Source organism: Leucoraja erinacea, chromosome 16 (genome assembly GCF_028641065.1).
Source record: "Leucoraja erinacea ecotype New England chromosome 16, Leri_hhj_1, whole genome shotgun sequence".
NCBI classification, from domain to species: Eukaryota; Metazoa; Chordata; class Chondrichthyes; order Rajiformes; family Rajidae; genus Leucoraja; species Leucoraja erinaceus.
In genome coordinates, this window is record NC_073392.1 from 32,668,725 (window position 1) to 32,685,370 (window position 16,646).

General features: G+C 42.4%; 1 protein-coding gene across 3 annotated transcripts in view; it reads left to right on the forward strand.

The window, feature by feature from the left end:
- dnase1l4.1 (deoxyribonuclease 1 like 4, tandem duplicate 1) overlaps positions 1–16,646 on the forward strand; it is a 44,635-nt gene that overhangs the window by 20,364 nt on the left and 7,625 nt on the right. For all 3 annotated transcript variants that reach the window (XM_055648092.1, XM_055648093.1, XM_055648091.1), the window contains 2 exons: positions 6,633–6,745; positions 8,534–8,646. In XM_055648092.1, coding sequence (XP_055504067.1) covers positions 6,633–6,745; positions 8,534–8,646 — 226 coding nt within the window. The remainder of the gene's footprint in view (positions 1–6,632; positions 6,746–8,533; positions 8,647–16,646) is intronic.

Here is a 16,646-nt window from a genome sequence, read left to right on the forward strand (position 1 = left end):
AGACTTTAAAGTGCACCCTGTTGCATAGGAATTGTTTTCTGCAATGCAATGCATTTCACCACAAAAGCGTACAGTGTGTACGATATCTTAAAAGCACTTCACAAGCAAGTCCAAAGCTGCTTTTACACTTCTCTCAGACAACAGTCACTTGCAGCGCAAGCTGAAATTCAAATCTCTTTATTTGGACGCAAATAGATGAGAATAGTTATCATGTTCTCCAAAGGCACACAGGTTAATTGGCATCGGTAAAAATTGTAAATTGTTCCTAATGTGTTGGATAGTACTAGTGTATGGGGTGATTGCTGGACAGCACAGATTCAGTGGGCCAAGGGACCAGTTTCCGTGCTGTATCTCTAAAGTCTAATGTAAAGTCTGAAGGTTTAGCAGAGACATTCATATTGATTGACCCTAGTAATGACTCACAAGCATGTAGAAAAGCTTTGCATGTGGATTATTAGATGATGGAGATTTGCTAATTTGGTTATATGCTTGCATTAGCTGCTGTGCTGTGCAAACCTAAAAAGGTTTAGCACAGGAGTGGAGCCATCATATGGCTATCCTCAATTCTGACATAAATATGTATCTTCTAGATTAAAGCCAGAGGCGTCAGTTGTCTGCAGAGCCCTGAAACACTGCAAACTTACCTCTGCAATGCCAATCATTTATACACTTTATTAAATTATCAGCGTTAACAGACCTTGGTGGCTGGATCCAAAATGATCCACTAGTGTACAAAATCTTGAGATGAATAGCCCAGATAACCTCACAGAGTCTCTTGCCCAGAGACGGGGAATTGAAAAACAGAGGACATAGGTTTAAGGCGAGGGGAAAAAAGATTTAAGATGAACCTGAGAGGTGTATAGAACGAGCTACCGGAGGAGGACTTTGAGGCAGGTACTACAGGTATTACAACATTTAAGAAACATTTAGACAGGCACATGGAATGGACAGTTTTAGTGGAATATGGGCCAAACGTGGACAGGTGGGACTAGTGTAGATGGGACATGTTGGTCAGGGTGTGGGCAAGTTAGGCCGAAGGGCCTGTTTCCATGCTGTATGACTCTCTCACTCTCAAGTGATCAGAGTCAAGAGTCAGGAGTCAAGTGTTTTATTGTCATTTGTACTGAAACAGAACAATTACATTCTTGCAGCAGCTCAACAGGTTTGTGAACATGGTAATCAACAGATAATATCATAAACAAATATAAACTATTTCAATAAATAAGAAGAACCAATATAGTGCAAAAACCAAAACAAATCCCGAAGTTAATATTGTAACCAAGGCAATTGGCAGTTGGTTTATTTGGAGTTCATCGTGTTCAGTAGCCTATTCCGGTAGGCGGCGCGACTCTCGTCAGCAGCGGCCTCTGCAGCCCGTCCGCGTTTTTATTATTTTTTGTCTATTTTTATATGTAGTTTTTGTTGTTTTTTGTTGGGGTGTGTGTGTGTGTGGGGGTGGGGTGGGAGGGAGGGGGAACTTTTTAAATCTACGACCTTTTCTTGTCGGGTCTCCGTTTCGTTGGGGCTGCAGCAGCCTCAACAGAAGAAGCCGGGGTTGGTGCTGACTCACATGGCCGGTCCAGAGCGGGGATCAACTGATTCGGAGGCTGCAATGCAGGTCTGCGGACGCCGGCACCGGGAGCCCGCGGGTCCCTGGAGGGAGACCGCTTTTCAGGGCTCCTGCAACGGCGACTTCTCCCGCCCGAGTTGCGGGGTCGAAGAGCTCCTGGAGCGGGGCCTAACATCGCCGCCCCGCGCGGCTTGGAATGGCCGCGGGACTCTGCGAGCGCACGCCGGGGGCTCTAACACCAAGACCCGGTGTGCGACCTCGCACCACCCGGCGTGGCTTTAATGGCCACGGGACAATCGCCATCGCCAGCCGGGGGCTTTGACTTTGACTCTGACATCGGGGGGGGGAGAGTGCAGTGGAGACATAAGTTTTTTTGGCCTTCCATCACAGCAATGTGATGAATGTTTATGTAAAATGTAAATTGTGTTGTGTCTGGGGTCTATTTGTTTGTAATGTATGGCTGCAGAAACGGCATTTCGTTTGGACCTCAAGGGGTCCAAATGACAATTAAATTGACTCTTGACTCTTGACTCTCTGCTGGTCTTCATCTATCCTAATTACAAATAGATTTTTCCATTCCGTGATGTTAACCATAGACAGGATCATTCAGAGAATAAGTGAAATAAGCATCAAGACGACCTTACTCCCGAGGTTCGGCTTTCTCTGTGTCTATTGTGGTAACAAGGCCCACTCTAGAAGCATACACATTTAATTGAGGCCGGCTGGTTTTATTTATCTATCTGTCTGAAGAAAGGTTCCGACCGGAAACGTCACCTATTCCTTTTCTCCAGAGACACTGCCTGACCCACTGAGTTACTCCAGCAATTTCTGTCTATATTCAGTATAAACCAGCATCTGCAGTTCCCTGTCTGTCTGTCTGTCTGCCTGTCTGGATTTGAATGTTATTGGCAGGGTTGGTATTTATTGTCCATCCGTACTACACTCAGGTAGACATTAAAGAGCCTATGGTACTGGTCAATATTCACCTCTCTATGCCACCAAATCCTATTATAGTTATGGTCTCATTGCTGGTTCTTGGATTTCACTGTGAACAGATTGGCTTACATGTTTCCAATGCCTCCTTGTGTCCAAAACTCCTGAATTAAGGTAGCATTTCTGGTAAACCTCTTCTCCAAAGCCTCCACTTCCTTTCCGTAAATGGGCAACCAGAATTGCCTTAATTGACAAGGAATCACGAAAGTACAGAGAGATGACTTAAAAGTAGCCAGACATGTTTCAGCACTCTATCTCCTAGCTGTAGAAAGCGTCGATTGCATTTTAATTGCAATGTGAAAACAGATCTTTGACCAGTGGCCAAGTATTATGGCTGTATTTTTCAAAAACAAAGCTGATGATACATGGTAAGTTCTTGTGAAGGTCATAAACAAGTTTATGGTTCCATTGCCGAAAGGCAGGCTGGAGATTTCTGAGTGAATCTTCCCAACTGAAGATCAATTCAGTCTTACTAGCTAACCGCAGCTGAATAAATTATTGTGAGAAGTGGAGATTTTAATAACATGGATATTAATTATGAAGAAGGGTCTTGACCCCGAAACGTCACCCATTCCCTCACTCCAGAGATGCTGCCTATCCTGATGCATTCCAGCAGTTTGTGCCTATCTTCTATAAATTATAGAATGATAATTCTGAGAAATATACCACCTACAGTATCATTTTCAACTAATTCATACAATATATGAGAAAAACATGCCAGTCAACCTCTCATGTTATTGAATAGGGGTTAAAGGATAGATAGAAATTGGCTTCAATTTTCAAGTTATCCATTTCATCCTTATTCTAACAATTTCCTTCCAAATGTATGTGTAATCTGTATTCTTGTGTGTAATAAGAGAGTGATGCTTTAACCTACTTTTTTTCCATTCAAATTGTAGTCAAGAGAATTTCTAAACAGAAATCAATGAGAGGCAGGGTATGCAGATTTTACACCCATTCCTTCTCTCCAGAGATGCTGCCTGTCCTGCCGAGTTACTCCAGCTTTTTGTGACTATCTTCAGATTTTACTAATACAGGTCCACCACCTGTTTTCTGCCCCTTCTGATTCCAGAGCGTTGTCAGAGTATCCATTTTGCCAGACTAACAGAGGTCACATAATAATGATTCAACAATACACCTCTGTCCCACTAATTATACCCACCCATGTCTCTAAAGCACCAAGCGTAAATACAACAAATATTCAATGTAAAATAAATGTGTTTATTCTAGGCACCACCACTGACACGAGGACCTTGCTTAGAAACCATAGCTAGCAAAATAAGAATCCCCACCAACAACTGCAGATGTAAACAAATAGCTATTTTTGGAGCGGAGGGACATGTCCTTCAGCGCCATCTGTGGCTGCCCAGTGAACTTCAAGTGCTCTCGTAATTTTGTCCGGATTTTGTCCGGATTAAATTGCCAGAAAATCGGTGGTGGACCAGTTGCCAATGTTTACTATTTAAATATGTCTGAAACAAGAAGTACTTTTCTCGGCAATACTTGTTATTAAGAATATTTCCTTGACCATTGAAATATTGAGATGCAGCATGGAAACAGGCCCTTTGGCCCACACTGACCATTCAATCATTCACACTAGTTCAATGTTATCCCACCCTCATCCACTCCTTGCATAGAAACATAGAAAATAGGTGCAAGAGTAGGCCATTTAGCCCTTCAATATGATCATGGCTAATCATCCAAAATCCTGCTTTTTCCCCTTATCCCTTGATTCTGTTAGCCCTAAGAGCTAAATCTAATTATCTCTTGAAAACATCCAGTGAATTAGCCTCCACTGCCTTCTGTGGTAGCGAATTCCACAGATTCACAACTCTCTGGGTGAAATAGTTTTTCCTCATCTGAATCCCAAATGCCCTACCACTTATTCTTAAACTATGACCCCTGGTTCTGGACTCCCCCAATATCAGGATTTTTATTCCTGCATCTACCCTGTCCAATCTTCTAAGAATTTGATATTTCTATGACACCCTCTCATCCTTCTAAATTCCAGCAAATACAAGCCCAGCCAACCCATTCTTTCCTCATATGTCAGCACGCCATTCCGGGAATTAACCTTGTGAACCTATGCTGCACTCCCTCAATAGACAAAAACTGCGGTATTGCCAGGGCCCTGTACAGTAGGACCTCCTAGCTCCTAAACTAAAATCCTCTCACAATGAAGGCCAACATGCCATTAGCTTTCTTCACTGCCTGCTGTACCTGCATGGGGTAATTTACAGACGACAATTAATCAACAAATCTGCACGTCTTTGGTATTCGGGAAGAAACCGGAGCATCAGCAGAAAACCCACACGGTCACAGGGGAAACGTGCAAACTCCACACAGATAGTGCCCATAGGATCGAGCATGGGTCTCTGGCGCTGTGAGGCAGCAGTTCCATCAGCTGCATATGATTGAATACAATCATAAGCATGCAATATCCCATCCCTGGGTGCCAGGTTGCTGGTTCAACACAAAGCATTCAAAATGAGTTGGAAGGAGCTTACAAATTGCAACCTCCCACTTCATAGTACATTTTAACTCAATGCATATTGCCCTGCTCGACGCACAAGAGTATTGTTCTATCTATGCTGTGAAGATCAGTGTAGTTTGGCATTCTTTGAGTAGCAGCAAAGGCAGTGATTGACAAGTTAATGGGCAGAGTCCTCCACTCGTACCTGATTATACGTGCTCGTGAATGAAAGATTTGTGCCCGAAATAAATGATTAATGTGGAGTCCCATTACTGGCACACATTGTAAATCACAGATACAATTCCAAGAACAATGGCATGTATGAATAGTGGCAGTGAAAGTAAAATCTCCCCAAACACCACTAACGTCGGCAGGAGTCATGAACGACAGAACAGTCAACAACCTTTATCATTCTTTGTTTAAAAATTATCACAGCTCATCCCCTCGTGCTGTAAATTTTCTTCTTTATTCTTTCTTGTTGAGGTTGCTGAAGCATCTTGCAACACCTTGTAGAGTTGTTGAATTATACAGCACAGAAGAAGGCCTTTCAGCTCAGAGTTTGTGTCAACTAACAAGCAGACACTAATCCTACACTAACCCATTTTATTCTCCTCCCATTGATGTTGAGTTCCCCAAATGTTACCTGTAAACTAGGGGCTGTTTACAGTGGCCATTTAAACTACATATGTCTTTGGGATATGGGTGGAAACTGGAGCAGCTGAATAGGTAATGTTTCGGATTAGGACCATTCTTCAGATTGATTTTGCAAGTATAGGTGACGCTTTGGGTCGGGACCCTTCTTCGGTCTGAAGAGGGGTCCCAACCGAAAAACCCACCTCTTCATGTTCTCCAGAGATGATGCCTGACCCTCCGAGTTACTCGAGCAGTTTGTACCTTTTTTTTTGTAAACCAGCATCTGCAGTTCCTCAAGTCTTCATGGTGAGAAACATATTGACTTTATTCAGCTTCAAGGAAATACATACAGAAAGAGAGTGGGGTCACAATTTTTATTTTGGGGGGTGTCAATAGACTGGTGTTTCAATTTTGGGTACCTATTATATACAGATTTTGTGCTAATTTACAGATATAGAATGATAAACGACTGTGGTTGTTTAGTATTCTAGAGTTCTTAGTGTCTGCAACATTAGTGGTAATTGGGGAGATATGATTTTTATTGCCACTATTCATACTGTCATTATACTGGGAATAGTATCTGTAATTTAAAATATGTGCCAGTAATGTGATTTCACAGTAATTAATTGTAAGTTTACTTCAGGCTAAATTCTGTTTTTCTTGCAGAAACTGCAGATGCTGGTTTATACCAGAGATTGACACAAAATGCTAGAGGAACTCAACAGGTCAGGCATCTCTTTAGAAAAGGGTGATGCTTCAAGTCTGACGATGTTCCAACCCAAAACATTACCTATTCCTTTTCTCCAGAGATGCTGTCAGACCCACTGAGTTACTCCAACGTTTTTGTGTCTTTTTTGTCCTGAGACAGTTTTTTGATCAACTCTGATATCTTCAGCGTACAGTTCTGTACGGCTTAATCCATGTAACTATTTGACCTCATTCATTCATAAATTCTCCTTGCAGTGATGATATCGTGCAATTGAAGAGAACCTTTCAATACGAAGATATGCAGCCGGGTGATGAAGATGCTTTCTCCAGAGAACCATTTGTGGTTCAATTCAAATCGTCAACCACAGGTAAAAGTCCTTGCAGTCTCACAAATATGTATGGGATGCTGGTTACACCATATCTGTAAATCATATGCAAGTGGGTGTCCTCAGCATCATAGACATATAGGCCAAGTGCCCAGGACAATTTCCCAGGAAATGAAGGGATGTGGAGAACAAATACAAGGCCAAGACATGCAGTGTTACTCGCATGTGACCTCTTCCTATTACTGACACATATTTTGAATTATAGATACAGGTCCACCACCAATTTACTGGCTACTGGTGGTCCGGCATTTCCTTTAATCCCACCCCACCCCCCCCAAAAAATGTGGAGCCCAGGATGGGTGAGGCGGCTGATCTCGACCTCATCGGAACTACGGTGGCTGATCAGTGGGGCGAATTTGCTTCCGTGGCCGGGGCTCTGGAACTCCGGCCTGGCTGGAGCCACCAAATCCGTTCCCACAGCCGACCGGTATCTCGGCCCCTTGGCGGTCAAGGCAAACCATTCCAATACCGTTCGATTCCTCCCAGAGGTCGTGACCTCTGCCGCTCCGGCAAAATGGATAATCCATAAAGGCTCTGGGAACAAGGATGCCGGAAAATCATTGGTGGACCTGTACTATTCCCAGTATAATGTCCGTATGAAGTACTCTAGCATTTTGTGTCTATCTTCGGTATAAACCAGAATCTGCTGTTCCTTCCTACCACATGCTTTTTTTAAATAGCTATCTTTTGTGCATTGTATGGACACAATGTAGTCAGTTGAAATTGACCAGATGGCATTTTTATCAGCAGTCTGACAGGCCTGCACAAGATGTGCCGTAAGAACTTCAGAAAGTTATGCTTCCAATTAAATAGCATTGGGAATGTTCAAAGATAAAAAAGACTCCATGATAGGTGAGATTTCACAGTCTAAATACCCATGTCATTATTTGAACATTTTAGCTGGAAACCTGGTTATTTTTGAACTGCACTGGGAGATTCACTGAGCATATTATCTGCAGTTATCACCTTACTCAGGGACTTGTTGACTTGGGAGATACAACAAAGAAACAGGCCCGTAGGCCCACCAAATCCACACCGACCGTCAATCACACATTCGCACTAGTTTTATGTTATCCCACTTTCTCATCCAATCCCTACACACATTCCAAAGACGTACAGGGTGCCCGAGCCAGATGCTTGCTCCTTTACCGGGGTTGTGTCCGCACCCTGGTGCTGTTAGAGAGGGTGGTGTTATTTGTAACATAGTTGTTTGTAATTTAATGTCTGAATAGTTTGGTGATTCTGTAATATGGTGGTGGGTATGTCACTACGGTTTTGGTTTTTTGGGGCTTTTGAATCATGTTGGTATTTAAATAAATTATTTTTTGATACAAAATAAAGACGTACAGGTTCGTAGATTAATTGGCTTTGGTAAAAATTGTAAAATTGTCCCCAGAGTATAGGATAGAGCTAGTGCAAAAGGGGATTGCTGGTCGGCACGGACTCGGTGGGCCGAAGGGCCAGTTTCCTTGCCGTATCTCTAAACTAAAACTAAACTAAAAATGTATGTTTCTGCAAAGATCCCGCATTAACTGATCAATGTGATCTCAAGCCTGATTGCCTTAAACAGTTGTTCTTTGCAACAGAAAATTTTGATTCAGTAGATTCCCTGACCTTTACGAGATTCAGCCGCAGAGATAATGCTTGATCGAAATGCTTGATTAACTCAACAGAATGTTGCGGTAGATGCAAAAGTGGGATAACAGAACAAGTAACATAGAACCATTCTACAATTGACCTACATTAGTTTGGGGTTTCATGTCATTACAGTGGTGCAAGACTTTGTGCTCATTCCTCAACACACAACACCCACGGATGCGGTCAAAGAAATTGACGAACTCTACGATGTTGTTATGAAAGTCATAGAGAAGTGGAAAACAGAGGTATGTCGACATCTTTAAATATATGCTTTCTCAGATGACAGAACTAAGACGTGCATGTTTGTAGGTGAACTGGCCTGTAAAATTGTCCCTAGTGGTAGCGTTGGACAGCATTGACTCGATGGCCCAAAGGGCCTATTCCATGCTGTTTTAATGAACTAAAATAAACTTAATTAAACTAACATAAACGACACTAAACTATTCCAGATTGTTTCATTTATGGATTTAATTTCACTGCACAGATCGCAGAATGATATGATGCAAGTTAACCATCAACATTACATTTTTATCCTTGCCACGTTACCATAGTTTTGCCAATAGACTGAATAATGACTGCCAGCAGTCTCAGAGTGGCTACACAATCAGTTTAATTATGTTAGGAGGCTGAGGGGTGATCGTACAGAGGTGTATCAAGTCATGGGGAAATATATAGTGTGTTGTAAAACATGCTTGGCAAATAAAATCCGATTCTGATGTACAAAGTCTTTTTTCCCCAGGATACGGGAAGCAAGAACCAGATACTGGTTTACAAAAAAGGAAACAAAGTCTAAAAATTAATTTGCTCTTCAGTGGTCAATGAAGTCATAGACACAGGGACCTACAAAGTGGAATCAGGCCCTTCGTCCCAACTTGCCCATGCCGACCAACATGCCCCATCTACCTGTGTTTGGCTCATATCCCTCTAAACCTATTCTATTCATAATATTTTGAGTTATTGTCAGAGCAAACTATAATGTGTAAAATATGTTTTTATTGATTCATTAACCCCATGTACATTGCCTTGATACAGGTTTTAACCCTCTGGAGGGGAAACTATATCACTGACCGCAACATCCATAGGTCCACAATGCATTTTAAGTGTACATTTGTGATGCCCAAATGTTAAATAGTTAACAATGAATGCATTGTTGTCACAGTTTGAAATTCCAGTTATTATCCTGATGAATAGGAAATGTAAAAACAAACTTGTTCAAAACCATTTTCCCCCATTATGTTTCCGGACTCAGAACTATATGTTGAACCAGAAATCAAGGTATAAGGTTCAACAATCATTTCGGAGGAGGATAATTGGAATGTTGGCAAATTAATCAAAACACTTCCGATTCCTTTGAGCCAAGCTAACAATGGAGTTCTCATCTCTCCATAGATTACATTACAGAACAGTTTCAAATAATAAATGAAGACAAAAAATAGGGTACAGGCAACAGATGCATCATAAAGTCAATTCCACTTACACTCTTGCAGGAATGTAACAAAAAATTATAATACCAGACATTCTCCCACTTGGGATTCAATTGTTTGAACACTCCCTTGTTTAGTTTAGTACTGTTCATTGTCACGTGCTCCAGGGAGATTGAAAAGCTATTTGTTGCGTGCTATCTAGTCAACGGAAAGACTATCTGTAGGATGGAGTTACAAATGCTGGTTTATACTGAAGATAGACATAGAATGCGGGTCAGGCAGTATATCTGGAGACTCTTCTTCAGACAAACATTTCAGGTCGAGACCCTTCTACAGACGTCTTCAGAGTTGAAAGAAGGGTCTCGACCCGAAACGTCGCCTATTCCTTTTCTCCAAAGATGCTGCCTGCCCCGCTGAGTTACTCCAGCATTTTGTGTCCATCTTCTGCGGAAAGACTAAACCAGATTACAATCAAGCTGCCGACAGTGTACAGATGCAGGATAAAGGGAATAACGTTCAGTGCCAGATAAGTCTGATTAAAGATAGTCCGAGGGTCTCGAATGAGGTAGATTATAATATGGACAAACTACTAATTTTCCTACAAATTGGTGACAAAACCAGTGGGGTGCCTTCCTCTCTAATTTGCTTTATTTCTTCATGCTTTACCTTCTTTTCTGTGTGATTATTTTCCTTCGAGTTTGTCTCTCACATCCAGTATGTGTTTTTCCCATTTCAGATATCTCACTAATGCTCTCAGCCTTCCCCAAGGCATTTTCTTCTTTAGTGCTCTGTGTGTGTGCTGCTTCTTGCAAAGATTGACAGCTCGCAGGTAATTACCAACCAGTCAAATCCGGTTCCAGTTACCAGCTTGTAGTTCACAAGACAATTATGCACCAGGTAGACCACTCAACTCGTGTTAGATCAAACATCCTCACACACTTTGTTCTTGTCTATCGTGAGTGTCGCCCATTCCCTGTGTGGAGAAATTTATTTAAAATCCATTGACAAGACAACGGTGTTTGGAAAATTCACTCTTTACGTAGCTTTCACTGTTTTAGAAGCCTCTGAAATGCCTCCTTTTCAAAATGGACAACTAAGCTTCCTCATAGCTCAGCTTGTGACATGAAGGACAGATCAATGATTATTTGCTTAGCTGCCTTCTCTGCCTGAATTTTTGCCTGGTGACTGATTGCAACGGACTACAAACGGCACTCAAATTTGGGGATGATAGCAAAAACTAGCTTTACGGTTATTAGCGTAGAGGCGAGCTGCAGAATGCAGGGAGACACCAACAGCTCGAATGGAAATTGACTGACTGAATTTCCAACAAAATGTGCAGTAACCCAATAAGAATGGTTCGAACAAGACAGGAAAGCACACAGAGGTCCTGAATTTATAGTCAGTGGTGAATCCTATAGAACATAGATCAAAAAACAATACAGCACAAGAACAGGCCCTTCGGCTCACAATATCTGTGCCGATCATAATGCCAAGACCATTACTTCTCTACCAGCTCCTGTCATTCCGTTCCATGCAAATCCAAATGCCCACCCAAGAGTTTTTCAATGCCACTAACATATCTGCTTCAACCATCACACCCAGCAGCACATTCCAGGAATTCACCATCCTCTGTGTGAAAATGTGTTCCCCACATCTGTTGTAGAGAAGATACATTCAGAAAGTATTCAGACCCCTTCACTTTTTCCACATTTGTTATGTTACAGCCTTATTCTAAAATGGATTAAATTCATTTTTATCATCAATCTACACACAATAAAAAAAGCGAAAATAGGTGTTTAGAGAAATTTACAAATGAATTGAAAAGAAACAACTGAAATATCACATTTACATAAGTATTCAGACCCATTACTTAGTACTTTGTTAAGGTACCTTTGGCAGCGATTACAGCCTCAGTCTTCTTGGGTATGACGCTACAAGCTTGCCACACTTGTATTATGGTAATTTCTCCCATTCTGCTCTGCAGATCCTCTCAAGCTCTGTCAGGTTGGAAGGGGAGCGTCGATGCACAGCTATTTTCAGGTCCCTCCAGAGATGTTCGATTGAGTTCAAGTCTGGGCTCTGGCTGGGCCACTCAAGGAAAAAGAGTTCAATCTTGGTTTGATCAGACCAGAAAATCTTGTTTCTCATGGTATGAGAGTCCTATGAGAGAGGTGCTTTTTGGCCAATTCCAAGCGGGCTGTCATCTGCCTTTTACTGAGGAGTGGCTTCCGTCTGGCCACTCAACCATAAAGGTCTGATTGGTGGAGTGCTGCAGATATAGTTGTCCTTCTGGAGGGTTCTCCCATCTCCACAGAGGAACTCTGGAGCTCTGTCAGAGTGACCATCAGGTTCTTGGTCACCTCCATGACCAGGTTCTTGGTCACCTCCATGACCAAGGCCCTTCTCCCCCAGTTGCAGCCAGCTCTATGGAGCGAAGGAAGAGTCCTGGTGGTTCCAAAGTTCTTCCATTTAAGAATGCCAGAGGCCACTGTGCTCTTCGGGACTTGCAATGCTGCAGAAAATGTTTTATACCCTTCCCCAGATCTGTGTCTCAACACAATCCTGTCTCAGAGGTCTACATCTTTGTGGCTTGGTTTTTGCTCTGACATGCACTGTCAGCTGTGGGACCTTATATAGACAGGTGTGTGCCTTTCCAAATCAATTCCAATCAATTTAATTTACCACAGGTGGACTCCAATCAAGTTGTAGAAACATTTCAAGGATAATCAATGGAAACAGGATGCACCTAAGCTCAATTTTGAGTGTCCGAGCAAAGGGTCTGAATACTTATGTGGATGTGATATTCCAGTTATTTCTTTTCAATTACTTTGCAAAAATTTCAAAACACCTGTTTTCGCTTCTTCATTCTGATGTATTAAGTGTAGATTAATGATTAAAAAAAAGAATTTAATCCATTTAAAAATAAGGCTGCAAAGTAACAAAATGGGGAAAAAGTGAATGAGGCTGAATACTTTCTGAACTTTTTAGTTTTAAAGATAGTTTTAGAGATGCAGCATGGAAACAGGCCCTTCAACCCACTGAGTCCATGCCGACCATCGATCACCCGTTCATACTAGTTCTGTGCTATCCTATATTGACATCCGCTACCTACACAGTCAGGCCTATTAACCTACAAACCCGCACATCCTTTGAGATGTGGATGGCAACCGGACCACCAGGAGGAAGCCCATGTTCACAGGGAGAATGTGCAAACTCCACACAGACAGCACCCAAGGTCAGGATCGAACCTGGATCTCTGGCGCTGTGAGGCAGCAGTTCTACCAGATGCGCCACTGTGCCATCCCTGGAAAGGATTTGACCAACCAGCTGACATATTCACAGTTGTTAAATCTGCACTTAAAATTCCAAATAGAGTCATAGAGTGATAAAGTGTGGAATCACTTTGGCCCAACTCACCCACAGCGGCCAACAATGTCCCTACTACACTAGTCCCACTTGCCTGCGCTTGGTCCATATCACTCCAATCATGTCCTATCCATGTACCTGTCTAACTGTTTCTTAAACAATGAGTTAGTCCCAGCCTTGACTACCTCCTCTGGCAGCTAGTTCCATACACCCACCACCCTTTGTGTGAAAAAGTGACCTCTCGGATTCCTATTAAATCTTTTCCCCTTCACCTTGAGTCTATGTCCTCTGGTCCTCGATGTCCTCTGGTCCCCTACTCTGGGCAAAAGACTCTGTGCATCTACCCAATCTATTCCTCTCATGATCTTATACACCTCTACAAGATCACCCCTTATCCTCCCTCCTGCGCTCCATGGAATAGAAACCCAGCCTACTCAACCTCTCCCTATAGCTCCCTAGTACTGGCAACGTCCTCATAAATCTTTTCTGAACCCTTTCGAGCTTGGCAATGTCTTTCCTATAACATGGTGCCCAGAACTGAACACAATATTCGAAATGCGGTCTCACCAACGTCTTATACAACTACAACATGACCTCCCAATTTCTATACTCAATACTCTGACTGATGAAGGCCAAAGTGCCAAAAGCCTTTTTGACCACCTTATCTACCTGCGACTCAACCTTAAAGGCACCTGTACTCCTAGATCCCTCTGCTCTACAACACTCCAGGCCTACCATTCACTGCATAAAAAGGTCCTGCCCTTGTTTGATGTCCCAAAATGCAATACCTCACACTTCTCTGTATTAAATTCCATCAACCATTCCTCCGCCCACTTGGTCAATCGATCCAGATCCTGCTGCAATCATTCACAACCATATTCACTATCTGCAAAACCACTAACTTTTGTGTCATCAGCAAACTTGCTAATCTTGCCCTGTATGATGTAGATGACAAACAGTAACGGGCCCAGCACCGAACCCTGAGGCACACCACCAGTCACAGGCATCCATTCTGAGAAGCAACCTTCCACCTTTACCCGTTGCTTCCCTCCTTGGAGCCAATTTTCTATCCATTCAGCTATCTCTCCGTGGATCCCATGCGATCTAAATTATTATCTAAATGGTGGCCGATTGGGAAAGGGGGAGATGCAGCGAGACCTGGGTGTCATGGTACACCAGTCATTTAAGGTAAGCATGCAGGTGCAGCAGGCAGTAAAGAAAGCGAATGGTATGTTAGCTTTCATTGCAAAAGGATTTGAGTATAGGAGCAGAGAGGTTCTACTGCAGTTGTACAGGGTCTTGGTGAGACCACACCTGGAGTATTGCGTACAGTTTTGGTCTCCAAATCTGAGGAAGGACATTATTGCCATAGAGGGAGTGCAGAGACGGTTCACCAGACTGATTCCTGGGATGTCAGGACTGTCTTATGAAGAAAGACTGGATAGACTTGGTTTATACTCTCTAGAATTTAGGAGATTGAGAGGGGATCTTATAGAAACTTACAAAATTCTTAAGGGGTTGGACAGGCTAGATGCAGGAAGATTGTTCCCGATGTTAGGGAAGTCCAGGACAAGGGGTCACAGCTTAAGGATAAGGAGGAAATCCTTTAAAACCGAGATGAGAAGAACTTTTTTCACACAGAGAGTGGTGAATTTCTGGAACTCTCTGCCACAGAGGGTAGTCGAGGCCAGTTCATTGGCTATATTTAAGAGGGATTTAGATGTGGCCCTTGTGGCTAAGGGGATCAGGGGGTATGGAGAGAAGGCAGGTACGGGATACTGAGTTGGATGATCAGCCATGATCATATTGAATGGCGGTGCAGGCTCGAAGGGCCGAATGGCCTACTCCTGCACCTAATTTCTATGTTTCTATGTTTTATGATCTAACCTTCCAGAGCAGCCTACCATGCGGAACCTTGTCGAATGCTTTACATGTACACAACACTTACAGCTCTGCTTTCATCAACCTTTTTGATCACGTCTTACAAAAAAATCAAAGGAAGGACATGACACAACCAAAATATTTGTAATATTTAACTACAGTTTATGAATTAACTATTAATCAATAATTAATAATTCATATTTTAAAAGTCATTTCTTAAACACAAAAATGCTTACAATTACAAACATTCAAACAATTGAGAGAAAATCTAGCTAATATTTATTAGTTTAGACAGGCAAATGAACACAGGGAAATTAGGGACATAAAGCATGTGCAGACAGATAGTTGTCCCAAGGCTTAGCACTAATCCTCAGCATTGATTTTAAAGTACTTTCCACTGTTCAAATCACCTCCGAGCTAGGAGCTAATTCCTCATCTGACCTTTGCCACAGTTGATAGTGCTTACGTTTCTAAATTAGAAGCATGCAGTTTCAAATCCTACATGAAAATTAAAATCTAGGCTGCCACACCAAAGTAGTAATGAGGAAGTGTTGAATTGTCAGTGATTCTGACTTTCAACTGAGATGTTAAATATGAATATCAAAAAATAGCACAAGCTGGAAATATAACCTGAATCTGAAGATGCTGGAAACACTCAACTGGTCAGGTGACATGTGTAGAAAAAGATGCTAAGATTTCAGGCGGGATAGCACAGTGGTACAGTTGTTGTCTTACTGTGCCAGAGACCCGGGTTCGATCCTGACTATAGGTGCTGTCTGTACAGAGTTTGTACGTTTTCCCTGTGACCGCGTGGGTTTTCTCCGGCAGCTCTGGTTTCCTCCCACACTTCAAAGACGGATAGGTTTGTATGTTAAGTGGCTTCAGTAAAAATTGTCCCTAGTGAGAAAGATAGTGCTAGTGTACAGGCATCGCAGGTTGTCACGGACTCGGTGGGTTGAAGGGCAGGTTTCCGCACTGTATCTCAAAAACTGAAAAAAAGGATGAAGGGTACCAGACTTGAATGTTAATATTGTCTCATAGATGTGAATGGCTGAGTGGTTTCAGCATTTTCTGTCGTTATGTTAAAAATGAATCTCTCTTTGGTCTCTCAGGTTATTCATGGTGCAAAATCCTATGGTGTTGGCATGATGAAGAGAAACATAATTCTCTTTAGAATACACCAGCACAATCACTAAAACAGAATATTTGGTCATTATCTGACAGCCACTGAGGAAGACTGAAGAATGCAAAATGGCTGCTGCAATCAGATGTGTAACAGTGACTACTTATCATTAAGGTCTTGTGATATAAAAGACGATATACAAATGCAAGTCATGCAGTATGGAACCAGGCCCTTTGGTCCAACTAGTCCATGCCAACCAGCATTCTCCGTCTATGATGGTCCCATTTGGCCCATATCCCTGTAAACGTTTCCTGCCCATTATAAACCTTCCTTAACCATAAATTCAGATTGATTCAGCTCTAGATGAAATAGATCTTTTCATGGGGGCAGCAAAGGGGCACAACGGTAAACTTGCTGCCTAACAGCGGCAGATACCTGGGTTCGATCCTGA